The 12,217-nt window shown below is 38.5% G+C and overlaps 1 protein-coding gene across 1 annotated transcript; it reads left to right on the forward strand.

The window, feature by feature from the left end:
* Positions 1-1,213: 1,213 nt before the first annotated feature.
* Positions 1,214-11,623, forward strand: LOC117403104 (very-long-chain (3R)-3-hydroxyacyl-CoA dehydratase 2-like). The gene is made up of 7 exons (XM_034005070.2): positions 1,214-1,390; positions 4,539-4,656; positions 5,777-5,795; positions 6,333-6,421; positions 6,873-6,994; positions 7,567-7,745; positions 8,137-11,623. The coding sequence occupies exons 1-7, from the start codon at positions 1,266-1,268 to the stop codon at positions 8,217-8,219; spliced, it is 735 nt and encodes a 244-aa protein (XP_033860961.1). The 5' UTR covers positions 1,214-1,265; the 3' UTR covers positions 8,220-11,623.
* The last annotated feature ends 594 nt before the right edge of the window (positions 11,624-12,217 follow it).

Raw genomic sequence — 12,217 nt, forward strand, 5'->3', positions numbered from 1 at the left:
TCCTGTCACCTATATACATTAGGTCCAAATAGGCCTGGCTCCACACCGCATTTCCGATAAAGGAAAAACCTAGCCCAGTACCCCTACATAAAGGTGTTTGATGCGGTTATACCAGTGTAAGTTAACCCAACTATTAGCTATCAATGCCAACACAGTGCCATTGGTATATGTGTGTGTCTGTGGACTTCTATTGCAGCTGCTGCAATACCAACCCCAAAATCTTAATTTAAAAAAAAAAAGCATAATTGCAAAAAAGAGCTGACAACCGAAATGGCTGGCCACAGAATTATATTTTGTGCAGTAATTCTAGGTTTTTAATTGACTCGTGAATGTGCAATTATTGTATCCTTAGACGCTGAAGTGAGACCAAGGAGGCAAGACATTTAATTAAGATTGATCGAAATGCCATTTGCTTACGAAGTAAAGCTGGTTTGACTGAATCGCAATCAACATCTAGGCAGAAAGAGAGCTTCCTGATGGCGGGTGTTCGGGGTTGATTAGCTGTCAAAAGATCGCTGGCTCACCGCTCCAAATTCATTTAAACTCTTTCTTGGTTTTTTTTTCTTCTGGTGGCTTGTTTTATTTCATTCAGCTTTGGCCTCAACCAATGTTATCAAACGTGTTTTTTTTTTCTATCGTTAAAGCAAGCTTTCAGTACATTCATTATTTTACATTTTAACCAAGAAATGGGTCTTCATTCGGTCCACAAAAAGCAGAATTACTTGTATTGCCAGTGGCACTTGTGGATGCAGCTGTATTTGTCTGACCTTCCCCTTCCCGCAATTTCTTCACAAACTTGTTCCGGCAGGTTATGAACAGCAACGACATTGACAACAATGAAAAACCAGAAGAGCCAGTATGTGCCCTTGAAATAAAACAGGCCCCTATATGTACCTAAGTGATGGTTGAGGAAAATTGCTTTTTCTACACACAATACTGATTTAAAACATTGTGTCATTAAACAAGACCGTTGACCGTTAGACGTTACTTTTTTTTAAGTTTACTTTGGTGAAGCATTGGTACACCATGGCCATGGAAGTATATAGTAAAACAAGAAAAAAACTGATAAATAAGTTTCTGATTGATTTTGTTTTTTCGGTAAAATGACTGAACTACACCAGGCATGGTCAATTCCGTTTGTATTTCTCCGGTAGATGACGCTGTCTGGGATTCAAGCACCTTCTGTCCACATGAAGGGAGTGTCAGACAGGCAGTTAAATAATATATTACACACACACACAGGGATTCACAAGCGCGGAGCAGACATGGCAGCACCTGCTAAGGGGACCAGCAGAACAGCTCAAAATGATGTGGCTTCAATAAAGAAGAAAGGACCGGGAGCCCTCGCTACAGCCTACCTGGTCATCTACAATGTGGTGATGACGGCGGGGTATGTAAAATATTACGGCAAAAAAAATATGATTTACTGTTACTGCTGGAACTGGTTATTGGACGAATGAATGAAGACGACGTGCATTTTGGATCACTTCTACCACCTTCAAATGTTTAATAACTTCCCACTACTGTTTCATGTAGTAATTAAGTAGTGCTATATTATTATTATTTGAATCCGGATTTTCTTTTGGACCGCTGGTTTCGGTGCAGTAAGGTACTTCTCAAAAGCAATATACATTGACAAAAAATGTAGCGCGTTTGTTCGTCAGAGACAGTAAAAGGAAAGATTCATGTACCCTCACTGACCCACAACAGCTCGCAATGTTTCCTAGTACCTACCGTACTGCAGTGCAAGTACCTAATAAGGTACTACAATGGTATAATTCATTTACTACACAAAATACATTAAACAAACAAGTAAATCGTCAGATCTGGGAATAGAAAATACAAAAATCACCAAATTCCCCAGCGGTGTCGAGCAGGATGGTAGCGTAACACTGGTAATATCCTTCTACCATTGAAGCACTTAACATGAAAACATGTACAGATTAAATAGTTCTGCTAAGCGCAGTGAAAAATAGATTGCCTCGTTCCCTGGATTTGGGCTCTTCCGCCAGGGTGTCGTTTCAGAACACAAGCATCTGTCACGCAAAATAAGAAACGGATTAACCTCTTTCGTGATACGGGCAGTTTCATATACGTTAGTTTAATATATATATATATATATATATATATATATATATATATATATATATATATATATGCATGCAAACACAGCTGAAAAGGCTTTTGTCTTTAACGTCCAGAAATAAATGCTTTTTTAAATCATTTGAACCTTTTCTGTATATCCTCCATTTTTTTTTAAACGTAACATTTTTGTACACTGCGTGTGTGTGTGTATGTGTGTGTGTGTGTGTATATATATATATATATATATATATATATATATATATATATATATAGGTACAATATTACAGCCCCTTGAATCAGTGCCTCTGTACCACCAGACCACCAGACCATGCCTGCAACAGGCAGCTACTGTACCAGCTTCCTGGTACGCAGTCTGAAAGTATATCTAGGTTGCTTGTTCCCTTTGGGGTCATCATGGAAAATACCTGCAACTGGGATTGAAACCAGTAATAACTAGTGATTTTTCAATGTGAATTTTGCTTTTATCTTTATAAGAAACTCATGAACTCTGCATATATATATAGATATAGATATAGATATATAGAGAGAGAGAGAAGACTGAAGACCCTTTTCTTTATTTGAAGACACTAACCCCCAAACTTTTATATGTAAAAAAAAAAAAATGAAATAATTGAAAGTGTGCCACTGTGACCTCAGAGTATTTTTAGAGGGATTCATTGCATCAGATCCTGATTCATTTGGTACAACAGGAAGTCCAACCTTAAGTTCTAGTAAATTGACTGAATGTAGCTTTTTTTCTTCTTTTTTTACAGTTCTGTTCATTTTTCATGCAAGCATCTTTAAGACAGGGCTTTTGAAATCCTTACCAAATAGATATGAACACTGGTACAGGCTAAACGCACATTTAATCTTACACTATAAACCTGATAGACACAAAGTGCAATGGTTCATTATTGCCGTGTGAATATGTATTCAGTCTTGGAGGAATTAGATAGCATTAAAACTACTTGTGGGTCCATTCGATGAAAAGCAGCTTTAATCAGTCCTTACTCGTATATGTCAGAAATACAAAAAAAAATGGGGGGGCTTATATAGACAGAATGCAAACGAACGTGAGACTGTGCTGTGTGCAATAAGCAGGCAGGTACCCGGTATTGAAAATGGTGTGTCACTGGACTTTGTGCTATTTTATTTTCACTGTGTTTCGTCAGTACTTTACAAGGCTTTAATCAGCAAACTGATCAATAGTCCTCTTTCCATTCTCTTCTAAATATCTGCATGTTCCGAATTAAACAAGTGAAAAAAACAAGCTATTTAATACAAGAACACAGTGATCCTGTTGCTAGTTCTAAAACAAGGTAATGCAATTGATTTTTAAAATACTGGTTGTTGACTGATTTTTACATTCAATTTGTATTTTAATCCAGGTCCAACTGCAGCTTTTTTCTGTTGCAAGAAATATTTTATTGATTCATATTGTGTAGTTGCATGAACTGTGCAGTTACAGTGACGCCAGTATCATTAGAATGTGTCTTTTAGACTGAAATATTGATCGGGTTTAAATGTAAAGCAATACGTAGCAATTTCAAAAGCAGCAGCATTTTGAAAAAGTCAATAGTCTTGTTCCTAGCCTTTTTTATTTGCATTGATAAATCAAATTGTACAAAAAAAACATGCATTTTGTTATTTCTCGTTTGCTGCGCTACTCCATAATGTAATGCATTTGTGTTGCGCTAATACCAATGTGGCTCACATAAACCCTTCAGATGTTCTCCAGATCCTTATGAGCTGAAAAATAAAATTAACACAGTTGAATTACTCCATCATGCGCATTTGGATTCATTATTATTATTATTATTATTTATTTCTTAGCAGACGCCCTTATCCAGGGCGACTTACAATTGTTACAAGATATCACATTATTTTTACATACAATTACCCATTTATACAGTTGGGTTTTTACTGGAGCAATTTAGCTAAAGTACCTTGCTCAAGGGTACAGCAGCAGTGTCCCATACCAGGGATTGAACCCACAACCCTCCGGTCAAGAGTCCAGAGCCCTAACCACTACGCCACACTGCTGCCCTACTATGCTGCCTCATCCTGAGGCAAAAACAGCCAATTACTGTTCATATTCCTCTCACAGCTGAGATCTGTCATGGGCTTTTGTGAATGTTTGTGGCCAGATGTGCCCATTTATGTCCTTGTCTGATTGGGACACTGGCAGGGAGAGGCTTGTAAGTTCAATATCTCTGCCTCAGCTTTCCAGGGTTTCCTCCAGCAGCACATCCTGATGTAATCTGTCAGGGGGCAGGAGCTCTTAAATTCCACCCGTTGAGTTCTAAGCATGCTGAGTGTGAAGCAATGTGAGATAAGTGGAACAGAGGGGATCTGACAACAGTGCATATCTTTGGAGTCGGTGCACAATGCCCACATTTTGCATTTTTTTTTTTTTATCAAAGCTGTTCAAGTAACAGTTGTTTCCATTTTAGGTGGCTTGTTATAGCTGTTGGTTTGGTGCGTGCATATCTTTCCAAAGGCAGTTACCATGGCCTGTATTACTCAATAGAGAGACCCTTGAAATTCTTCCAGACTGGAGCACTCCTCGAGGTAGGTGGAGCTGAACTTTTGACCCTTTGCTTTCAACCAATAACAGGCCAGAGTTTATGATCTGGCCACTTCTTATCGTAGGCACTGTTGGCAGACTGTTGGCAGACGCTAATGGCTTAGAACAGACCACCTGATTCTTTAGCTTAAGCCAGAGTTTGAACACAGTGCAGTTCAATGGTTTCTCCATTATGCCATATGCATTTTAAAGGAGAAGTAATCATTTTCTTTTCTTTACCAAACAGCATTCTCACATTTTGTCCTGCTGCAACACTGTAGGTTTGATGCTGGCACAGTGTTTTATCTTCCTATTAATTGCCTGTGTTACAGGTAATGGAAGCGCACCTGGCACCACATGGTTTCCAGTACAGAATAGCACCTGACTGTAAACTTTACTTTGGCTACATCACATGTAACACAGGAAGTGGAAAGTGCTGTACGCATGTCCTATTATATTTTATATTTGTGCTTCTGTGTTTTGAGTCAAAGTGAAAACAAAGATATCAAGCAATAACAAGAATAAAATCTTTATTTATTTCTTTTTATTTATTTACAATTTTTTGTTCTGTACTGACATGCAGCAAAACAGCATTCAGTACAGGAATAGGGGGGGGGGGGGTCTTTCTAAAATTTTCCAGTTGTATAACTCATTGGTTTTCTTTTAAAGCCTAAAGAACTTGTGTTCTGTATTTGAACTGGTGTGATTGCCAGTCGAGTCACGTACTGTAAGTCTTCATTCAGCCCTGATGAACGGCAGTGCAGTGGCACCGATTCTACAGCCACAGGTTGTTTATTCAAATGCTCCAGGAACGTCCACAATTGAAAGAGCATCTGCCGCACAGAGAAGTAGCATTTCAACAGCCCCCTCTGCGGACTGAACAGCAATGTTGCAGTCTGATACGTTACAGTTAGGATTATGTTAATGCATAGAGGTATGGTCCTGAATAATTTGACTGGGTGAATGGACAATGTGCTGTACAGTCATAACCAGCGCACTAGTAGCATGGCATAAACCTCCTCATTAAATCCCTGAAAAAAAATGTGATTTAAGAAATTATTTAAGAATGTTCTGAGCAATGGAACTAATTGTTTTGTGTGTGTGTGTGTCTCTCTCTCTTTACAGATTTTACACTGTGCTGTAGGTAGGTCATATTTCAGCTAACTTTGCTTTAAACATTTTACCCAGTATTATGAAATAACCTCCAAAATTACAAGAAAAAAAAATGTTGGTAAGATAAAAGCTAATGGGACATGTGACTTGGATCACCAGGTGCTTCTACAGTTTTAACATCACGGTTGTTTCCGATGTTCTTGGTGCCAGCATATCCCAGCAGAAATGAAACTTGCACAAAAACGATCATTTTGAATAATCTTTCACCAGGCTACTGCTAAGATTATTTAACTGCAAATTGTGTGGACTGTAGTGCCATCTGCTGGCCAGATATAGTCGCTAGCTTTTTTTGTGTGTGTTTCATCCATGTTGTTCCTGTGCTTTTAATGTACAGAAACAGTAAGGTGCTGTACTGCATTTGACAGTAGTATGGCAAAGAATGTTTGTCCAATCTCATAGGTTTCTGAATTGCTGTAATCACTGCAAAAGCTGCACATTGGAAAACTGCATCCCATGTCCCCTTCAATAAACTGAATTACTTTAAACTTGTGCTGTTTTGTTGTTGCAGGAATTGTTCCCTCGTCCGTGGTTCTGACTGGATTCCAAGTCATGTCCCGAGTCTTCCTTACCTGGGCAGTCACCCACAGCGTGAGAGAGGTGGGACTGTACACAACAGCAGCACAGCATGATCCTGACTTGTGCAGTTCCTCCTGCAGCCGCTCTTCAAAGTTGAACAGTTAATACTGTGCAGAACAAGAGAAAACAAGCAGTTCCCCCTGGGAAGTGGCTCTTGTGCTGTCCAGCGGGTGCAAAAGAACAAAAATCTACTGGCACAGGGATGGAAACAAGATTCCCGTTGCATAGAAGTTTTGTCCATTCATAGGAGTCTTATTTCCCATCCCAGTTAGTCAGAATGATGGGGATGGAGACAGATGTTTATTAAGAAGAAATTCATACTAAATGGTTAAAGCCCAAGGAAACCCCAGTGTTATTTATCATCTCGTTCTAGAAGCATGGTACTTCCTGGGATTCCACTTTTACAGAAACAGATACTTTTCTTTTCACTTAAATGTTCTTTGTGTTTCAAGTTGTCTTCCTCTTATTGCAGGTACAAAGTGAAGACAGTGTTCTGCTTTTTGTAGTTGCTTGGACAGTAACAGAAATCATCCGCTATTCCTTTTACACCTTCAGCCTCCTAAACCACCTCCCGTACCTCATCAAGTGGGCCAGGTAATGGAAACGCAAGCACTCCTGAACTGCAGAGAGCTCTTCAAGATAACAGCCAAGATTAACTGCAGTATAAAGAGATCACCCTCCCTCTGCACCAAGAATCCTAAATCGAGCCATGCTTCTGCAACAGAACAGTTGTATCAGAAGTACTTATCTGAATTAGAGACGTGAAAACAATGTATCAATCCATCCATAGCTATAAAACAATCGTATCACATGCTTAAAAACAAAAAAAGGAACATTCTTTGACACAATTTTGTCTAGAACTCCTTATTGGACGACACAGTTTCTTTTTAGTATTTTTTAAAGCCTTATCAACAATTAAAGTCCACCAGCACATTGGATTAAAGCTTCTGAGAAACTTAAGTTTAATAGCCTCTTGTTTAATTTTATCGAACCTGATTTATGTTATCATTGTTGCAAATTGGCCTCCAATTCCAGTACAATCTGATGCATAAAACGTATTCTGATGTTTTGGGGGAAAACGGAGTTCAACTTTAATGCACAAATGCAAGAACAGCAGCAGTGGTTGTATTTCATGTAAGACACTCCTCTGAATTGTCTCCATTCAGGTACACTCTGTTCATTGTTCTGTACCCCATGGGCGTCACTGGAGAGCTGCTCACGATATACGCTGCTCTGCCCTACGTCCAGAAGACCGGATTGTACTCTGTAACGCTGCCCAACAAGTACAACTTCTCCTTTGATTACTACACCTTCCTCATTCTCGTAATGGTCTCCTACATTCCACGTAAGTATAGTCTATTAGTAGTAGTAGTGTTGTTGTTGTTGTTGTTATTATTATTAACAAAAATCATAGTTTTGAGATCTGAACAAATATCCGAAACACAAATCAACTATCGGATGTTTCTTCATGTTTTGGGAATTTTGTGGATCATGGTTTGTTTTGTGTGTTTATTTTTGTTTTTTTAACTTTTTGATGCAAAAGTACGGATCCGCACACAAAGAAAATGTTGTGTTGTTCCAGTTAATTCATATTTATTAGTTAAAAACAGAGAACATGCAAACTTTATGCTCCATAGAGACAATTCAACTATGATGCAAAAAAAAACCTTGTATCTCTGATATTGAAGGTATTGTGCTACAGTAATCAAACCTTGTGTTTTTGTTTTTTCTATCAGTTTTCCCTCAGCTGTACTTCCACATGATGAGACAAAGAAAGAAGGTTTTGGCAAGTGTGGAGGAGCATCAAAAGAGCAATTAAACCAGGAATCCCCCCCCTAGAGGAATGCCTTTGTGTACCGATGGAGAGAAGAGGACATATTTAACTACTGTCTGCTCAATCAATGGCTACTTTGCAGAAGGAATCAGAACTCTTAAATTAAATAATAGTTTTTTGGGGTGAATACTAACAGTGTAATTGTTAGAGGATGACTGTTCGTTAATTGGATTTCTGAAGCAATTTGAAGAAGAATATTTTAAAAAATCTGCTAAAAAAAAGCAGAATAATATATATATATATATATATTAATATAACACATACAGGTAGTGGACAAAAAAATGGAAACACCAATGTAAAGTCACTTAATAGGGCGTTGGGACACTATGGTATCCCGGTCTGTGGAGTTCTCGTTTTTGATGAAACTGGCTGCTCGCGCCCCAGGTTGAAATTTGCAGTCAATTGATCTGCAGTTGCTCGCCTGTTTTGCCTTGCACTTCAAATTAATGCACGGATTGCACGATCCTGGAGTATGCGCTTCCGCCCACTGTTGCCCTTTGCTGATGATGTCTTTCCCTTGGAGTTCCATGCCGTCATCACCTTAGACACTCGTAAAACATCAGCAAGTTGAGCTGTCTTGGTCACTAAAGCTCCTGCCAAACGCGCCCCAACAATCACCACTCTTTCAAAGTCAGTGAGGTCTCCTCTTGCAGCCATGCTAGCCATAATTATAGGCAAACAGGCCTGTCCAGCATTTTTATACATGACCGTAAGCATGCTGGGATGTTATTTGCGTAATTAACACATGAGCCACACCTGTGTGGAAGCCCTTGCTTTCAATATACTTGGTGTCCCTCATTTACCCAGGTGTTTCCATTTATTTGTCCACTACCTGTATATATAAAATGTAAAACATGAATTGTATGCTCCTTACAGTATGTTGTATGGCCAGTGAATATTTGTTTTAAGTTCTGGGAAGACCATTCCATCATTGTCAGGGGCATTTAATACAATAATTCTCAATAATATAATCAGCCAGTGACCAACTACATTTTCACCAGGAGGCAACCCCACGTGCTGCTGTTGTCATCTTGTGAGTTTGGTATTTAAAAAGGTTCTTTGTTGTTTGTTGCAAGGAAGAGTCGTAAACAAACCATTTTACAAGCTAGGAGAAAAAAAAATACTTTGTATGTGGTGAATTGTTCTTAAAATTGTGCGACAGTTACGCAGTACTGCGTAGAGCATTGTCCAGAAAAAACAAAAACAAAAACCTTTTCATAACATGGAAATGTATTTAGTTTGTATTTATACTAAAATGATTAGTACTTTAAGTACAATGTATAATTATGATAATAGTTTTACTTATTGATGTACCAAGTATTTTTTCAATTCTGTGTTTGTTGTTGTTTCTCTGTCGAAAGCAGTGTGTATATTTTGTTTAATTTAGAAATGTAAGTTGAGGGGTTGTGTTTAATTACCAAAATACCAGGAGGAGCAGAAAGATAACAAAGTAGCAACAAATAATTGTATACAATTGGTATGAACGATATGTCTTTTTTGTGTGTGTATTGGAGACCATGTTTAATTTTGATTAATGTGTAGTTTTATCTCATTTGCAGTGTGCAGAAAAGGGCACCCCCATGTTAGTTTCTGTAAAGGCAGGCAGGATCCTCTCAAGCCAGTGTGGGAGGGACAGTCCCCAAACACGCTCCATTGGACTCAGTCCTTTATTGTAAATGCAGGACGCGCACACAGTCTACCTTGGCACATGATTCTGTTCAAAAACATCTCTCCAGAAGCTTCAACCTTGAGCTGAACTGACCCAGCAGTAAATCAAAAGTGGGTCTGTGGGCCGGTTGAACTGTAACCTCTCAAATGAATTAGTTTCTCATTCATTCCAGTTGTGGGTATTGTCCTGAATGCTGCTGAATTTTACAGTTGCCTGTATGCAAGACTGCAAACCTCAAGTGTTCTTTACTTTCGCTTCATGCATTTCTAACCTAATAATGTTCTAATACCAGGAGTTCAAAATGAATGTACAGCTTACTGTACGCCATCTGTTCTTTAGTCAAGGTTGGTTGTAAAGAGGGACCAAGCACATGGTTTTTGAAATTTGTACTGGATATTTAGATATTGTTCAAGCTTAGAATGGGTCGTGTTTCCAACATTTATATTTTTATAGCTTAAGAGGTGGGAACAGTACAGGGGAAGTTTTGGATTTAGCATCTTTTCAGGCCTTTATTCTGTGTTCTCACTCTGACCCAAAACGGAACTCTTATGCAAGCTAACCCTAGTTGCGCAGCCACAAAGCTTAATTACTACTGAACTTGTTTGGTCAATGAACTTTAATTACTGAGTGAATGCACACATTTTGTTTAGCTTTGAGACATGCACATCTGCTTTCGTAAGTTGAAAAGTTTAGTCTACATGGATTTGTTGCAGCAGTTTATTTAAAACCCAAGCAGATCTCTTCTAACTCCACTGTACTGGGGTCAGGCATGCAAAAACCAATGAGGAGTCTTGAGCAGTAGCTTTGCTTGAGTGCCAGGTCAATACTGCATTGTGTTGTAATGTGTTGCAATGTCCCTGATGACTAAAGTATTCAATGTCTCTTCTATGAACTATTTTAGATGCTGTCAGAAAAGCTCAACATGCTCAGTCTGTTAGATCTTAATGGGGGGTTGGAATTGGATATTGATTGATTCAATTCTTTTATCCTTTAATCATAATCATTCACTGATTTGATGACGCTTACATTTCCCAGTTGATAATGTTAACTATGTTCAGAGACCCTTTTTTTCATTTTAGCTTTAATTGATCCAGGAGTAAAAAAACAAAAGCCTGTTGTATGCAAGAGGTGCTTCCTAAATCATCATTTCATTCTGCAGGACTGTGGTCCTCAAGTGAAACGCCAGAAAAAGTCCCCCCTTGTCATACAGTGTACATGCATTTTCAACATGGTTTCTGGTATGCTTCCACTCGGATGTGTTTCAGAAAATGCTGGCTGTTTTTTTTTTTTTTCTGACAATAAAAAGGAATGCTGTTTCTTAAAGGGTTGTGTTTATGTTGTTTAAAGTTATTTCTGTATTGCATGGGTATCCCATTGCTGTTATAGTGGGATAGTGGTGCATTTGTATTCACAAGGCTACTGACATTTTCTTTACATTGGAGTAAGTTGAAATGGCCTTTTGAAGTTCCAGGATTTGGTTATATTTTAGGTTTGGAGTTTTAAAAACAAAATGAAACAGTACATTGTATAAAACCCTGTAGGCATGGACATGGTTTTGAAATGACATTTGGAATGTACAGTGCAGTGTGTGAGCAGCACTTCTACATTTCTATACAGAATATTTCCATGGGACCATTAATGAACTAGAGAGCAGACTTTATATAATACAGCAAGTAATATGAAAATATATATTTACCATAATAAACTCTTACAACCGTGACCAACATATTTTGCTGTTTTTATTCTTTTATTTTAAACTTCAAGTTTTTCTTTCTGTTGATGCTAGTAATTTTTTTCTTCTGCTATTTCTTCAGAAATTTCCTCTTGTGTCTCTACACTCCTGGCAAACACCCTTGCTTAACCCTTTCAGACCTCTCTGTCAGTTTTTACACTCCAGCTGCAAATCCCTGTGCAAGAGACACATGTCATGCTATGGTCTGAACACCTGCAAGGAGGGAAAAGCACAGAGACGTCTCATCTTCTATTGTAGCGAGAGCCGAGGAAAGGGGAGGCAGTGTGGTCTAGTGGTTGATCCCTATGGGCTGGGAGGCAGTGTGTTCTAGTGGATTTTATTTTATTTTATTTTTGAACAATCAAAAATGTCAGTGTAGGTATTAAAAAGTGAAGTGTACTCCCGCCTCGTGTTGTGGAGCCCGCAGTGGGGTGACCGACATGGAAAAGGAGAGAGCAGACAGACAAGCTCGCTGCGCTTGAATCCTTTTCCCAGTTTTTAAAATCTAGTATAATTTCTGCTTATTATATGTGTCCATAGTTTAAGACTTTTTTGCACTCGCATATCAAAACCTAGACCTTG

The sequence above is a fragment of the Acipenser ruthenus genome, chromosome 10 (genome assembly GCF_902713425.1).
Source record: "Acipenser ruthenus chromosome 10, fAciRut3.2 maternal haplotype, whole genome shotgun sequence".
Taxonomy (NCBI): domain Eukaryota; kingdom Metazoa; phylum Chordata; class Actinopteri; order Acipenseriformes; family Acipenseridae; genus Acipenser; species Acipenser ruthenus.

Excerpts from the sequence above, each read along its gene's own strand:
- LOC117403104 (XM_034005070.2), top strand. The coding sequence starts at position 1,266 with ATGGCAGCACCTGCTAAGGGGACCAGCAGAACAGCTCAAAATGATGTG. Across the intron at positions 1,391-4,538 it reads AATGTGGTGATGACGGCGGG|GTGGCTTGTTATAGCTGTTG; the intron begins GTATGTAAAATA and ends TTTCCATTTTAG. Across the intron at positions 6,995-7,566 it reads TACCTCATCAAGTGGGCCAG|GTACACTCTGTTCATTGTTC; the intron begins GTAATGGAAACG and ends GTCTCCATTCAG.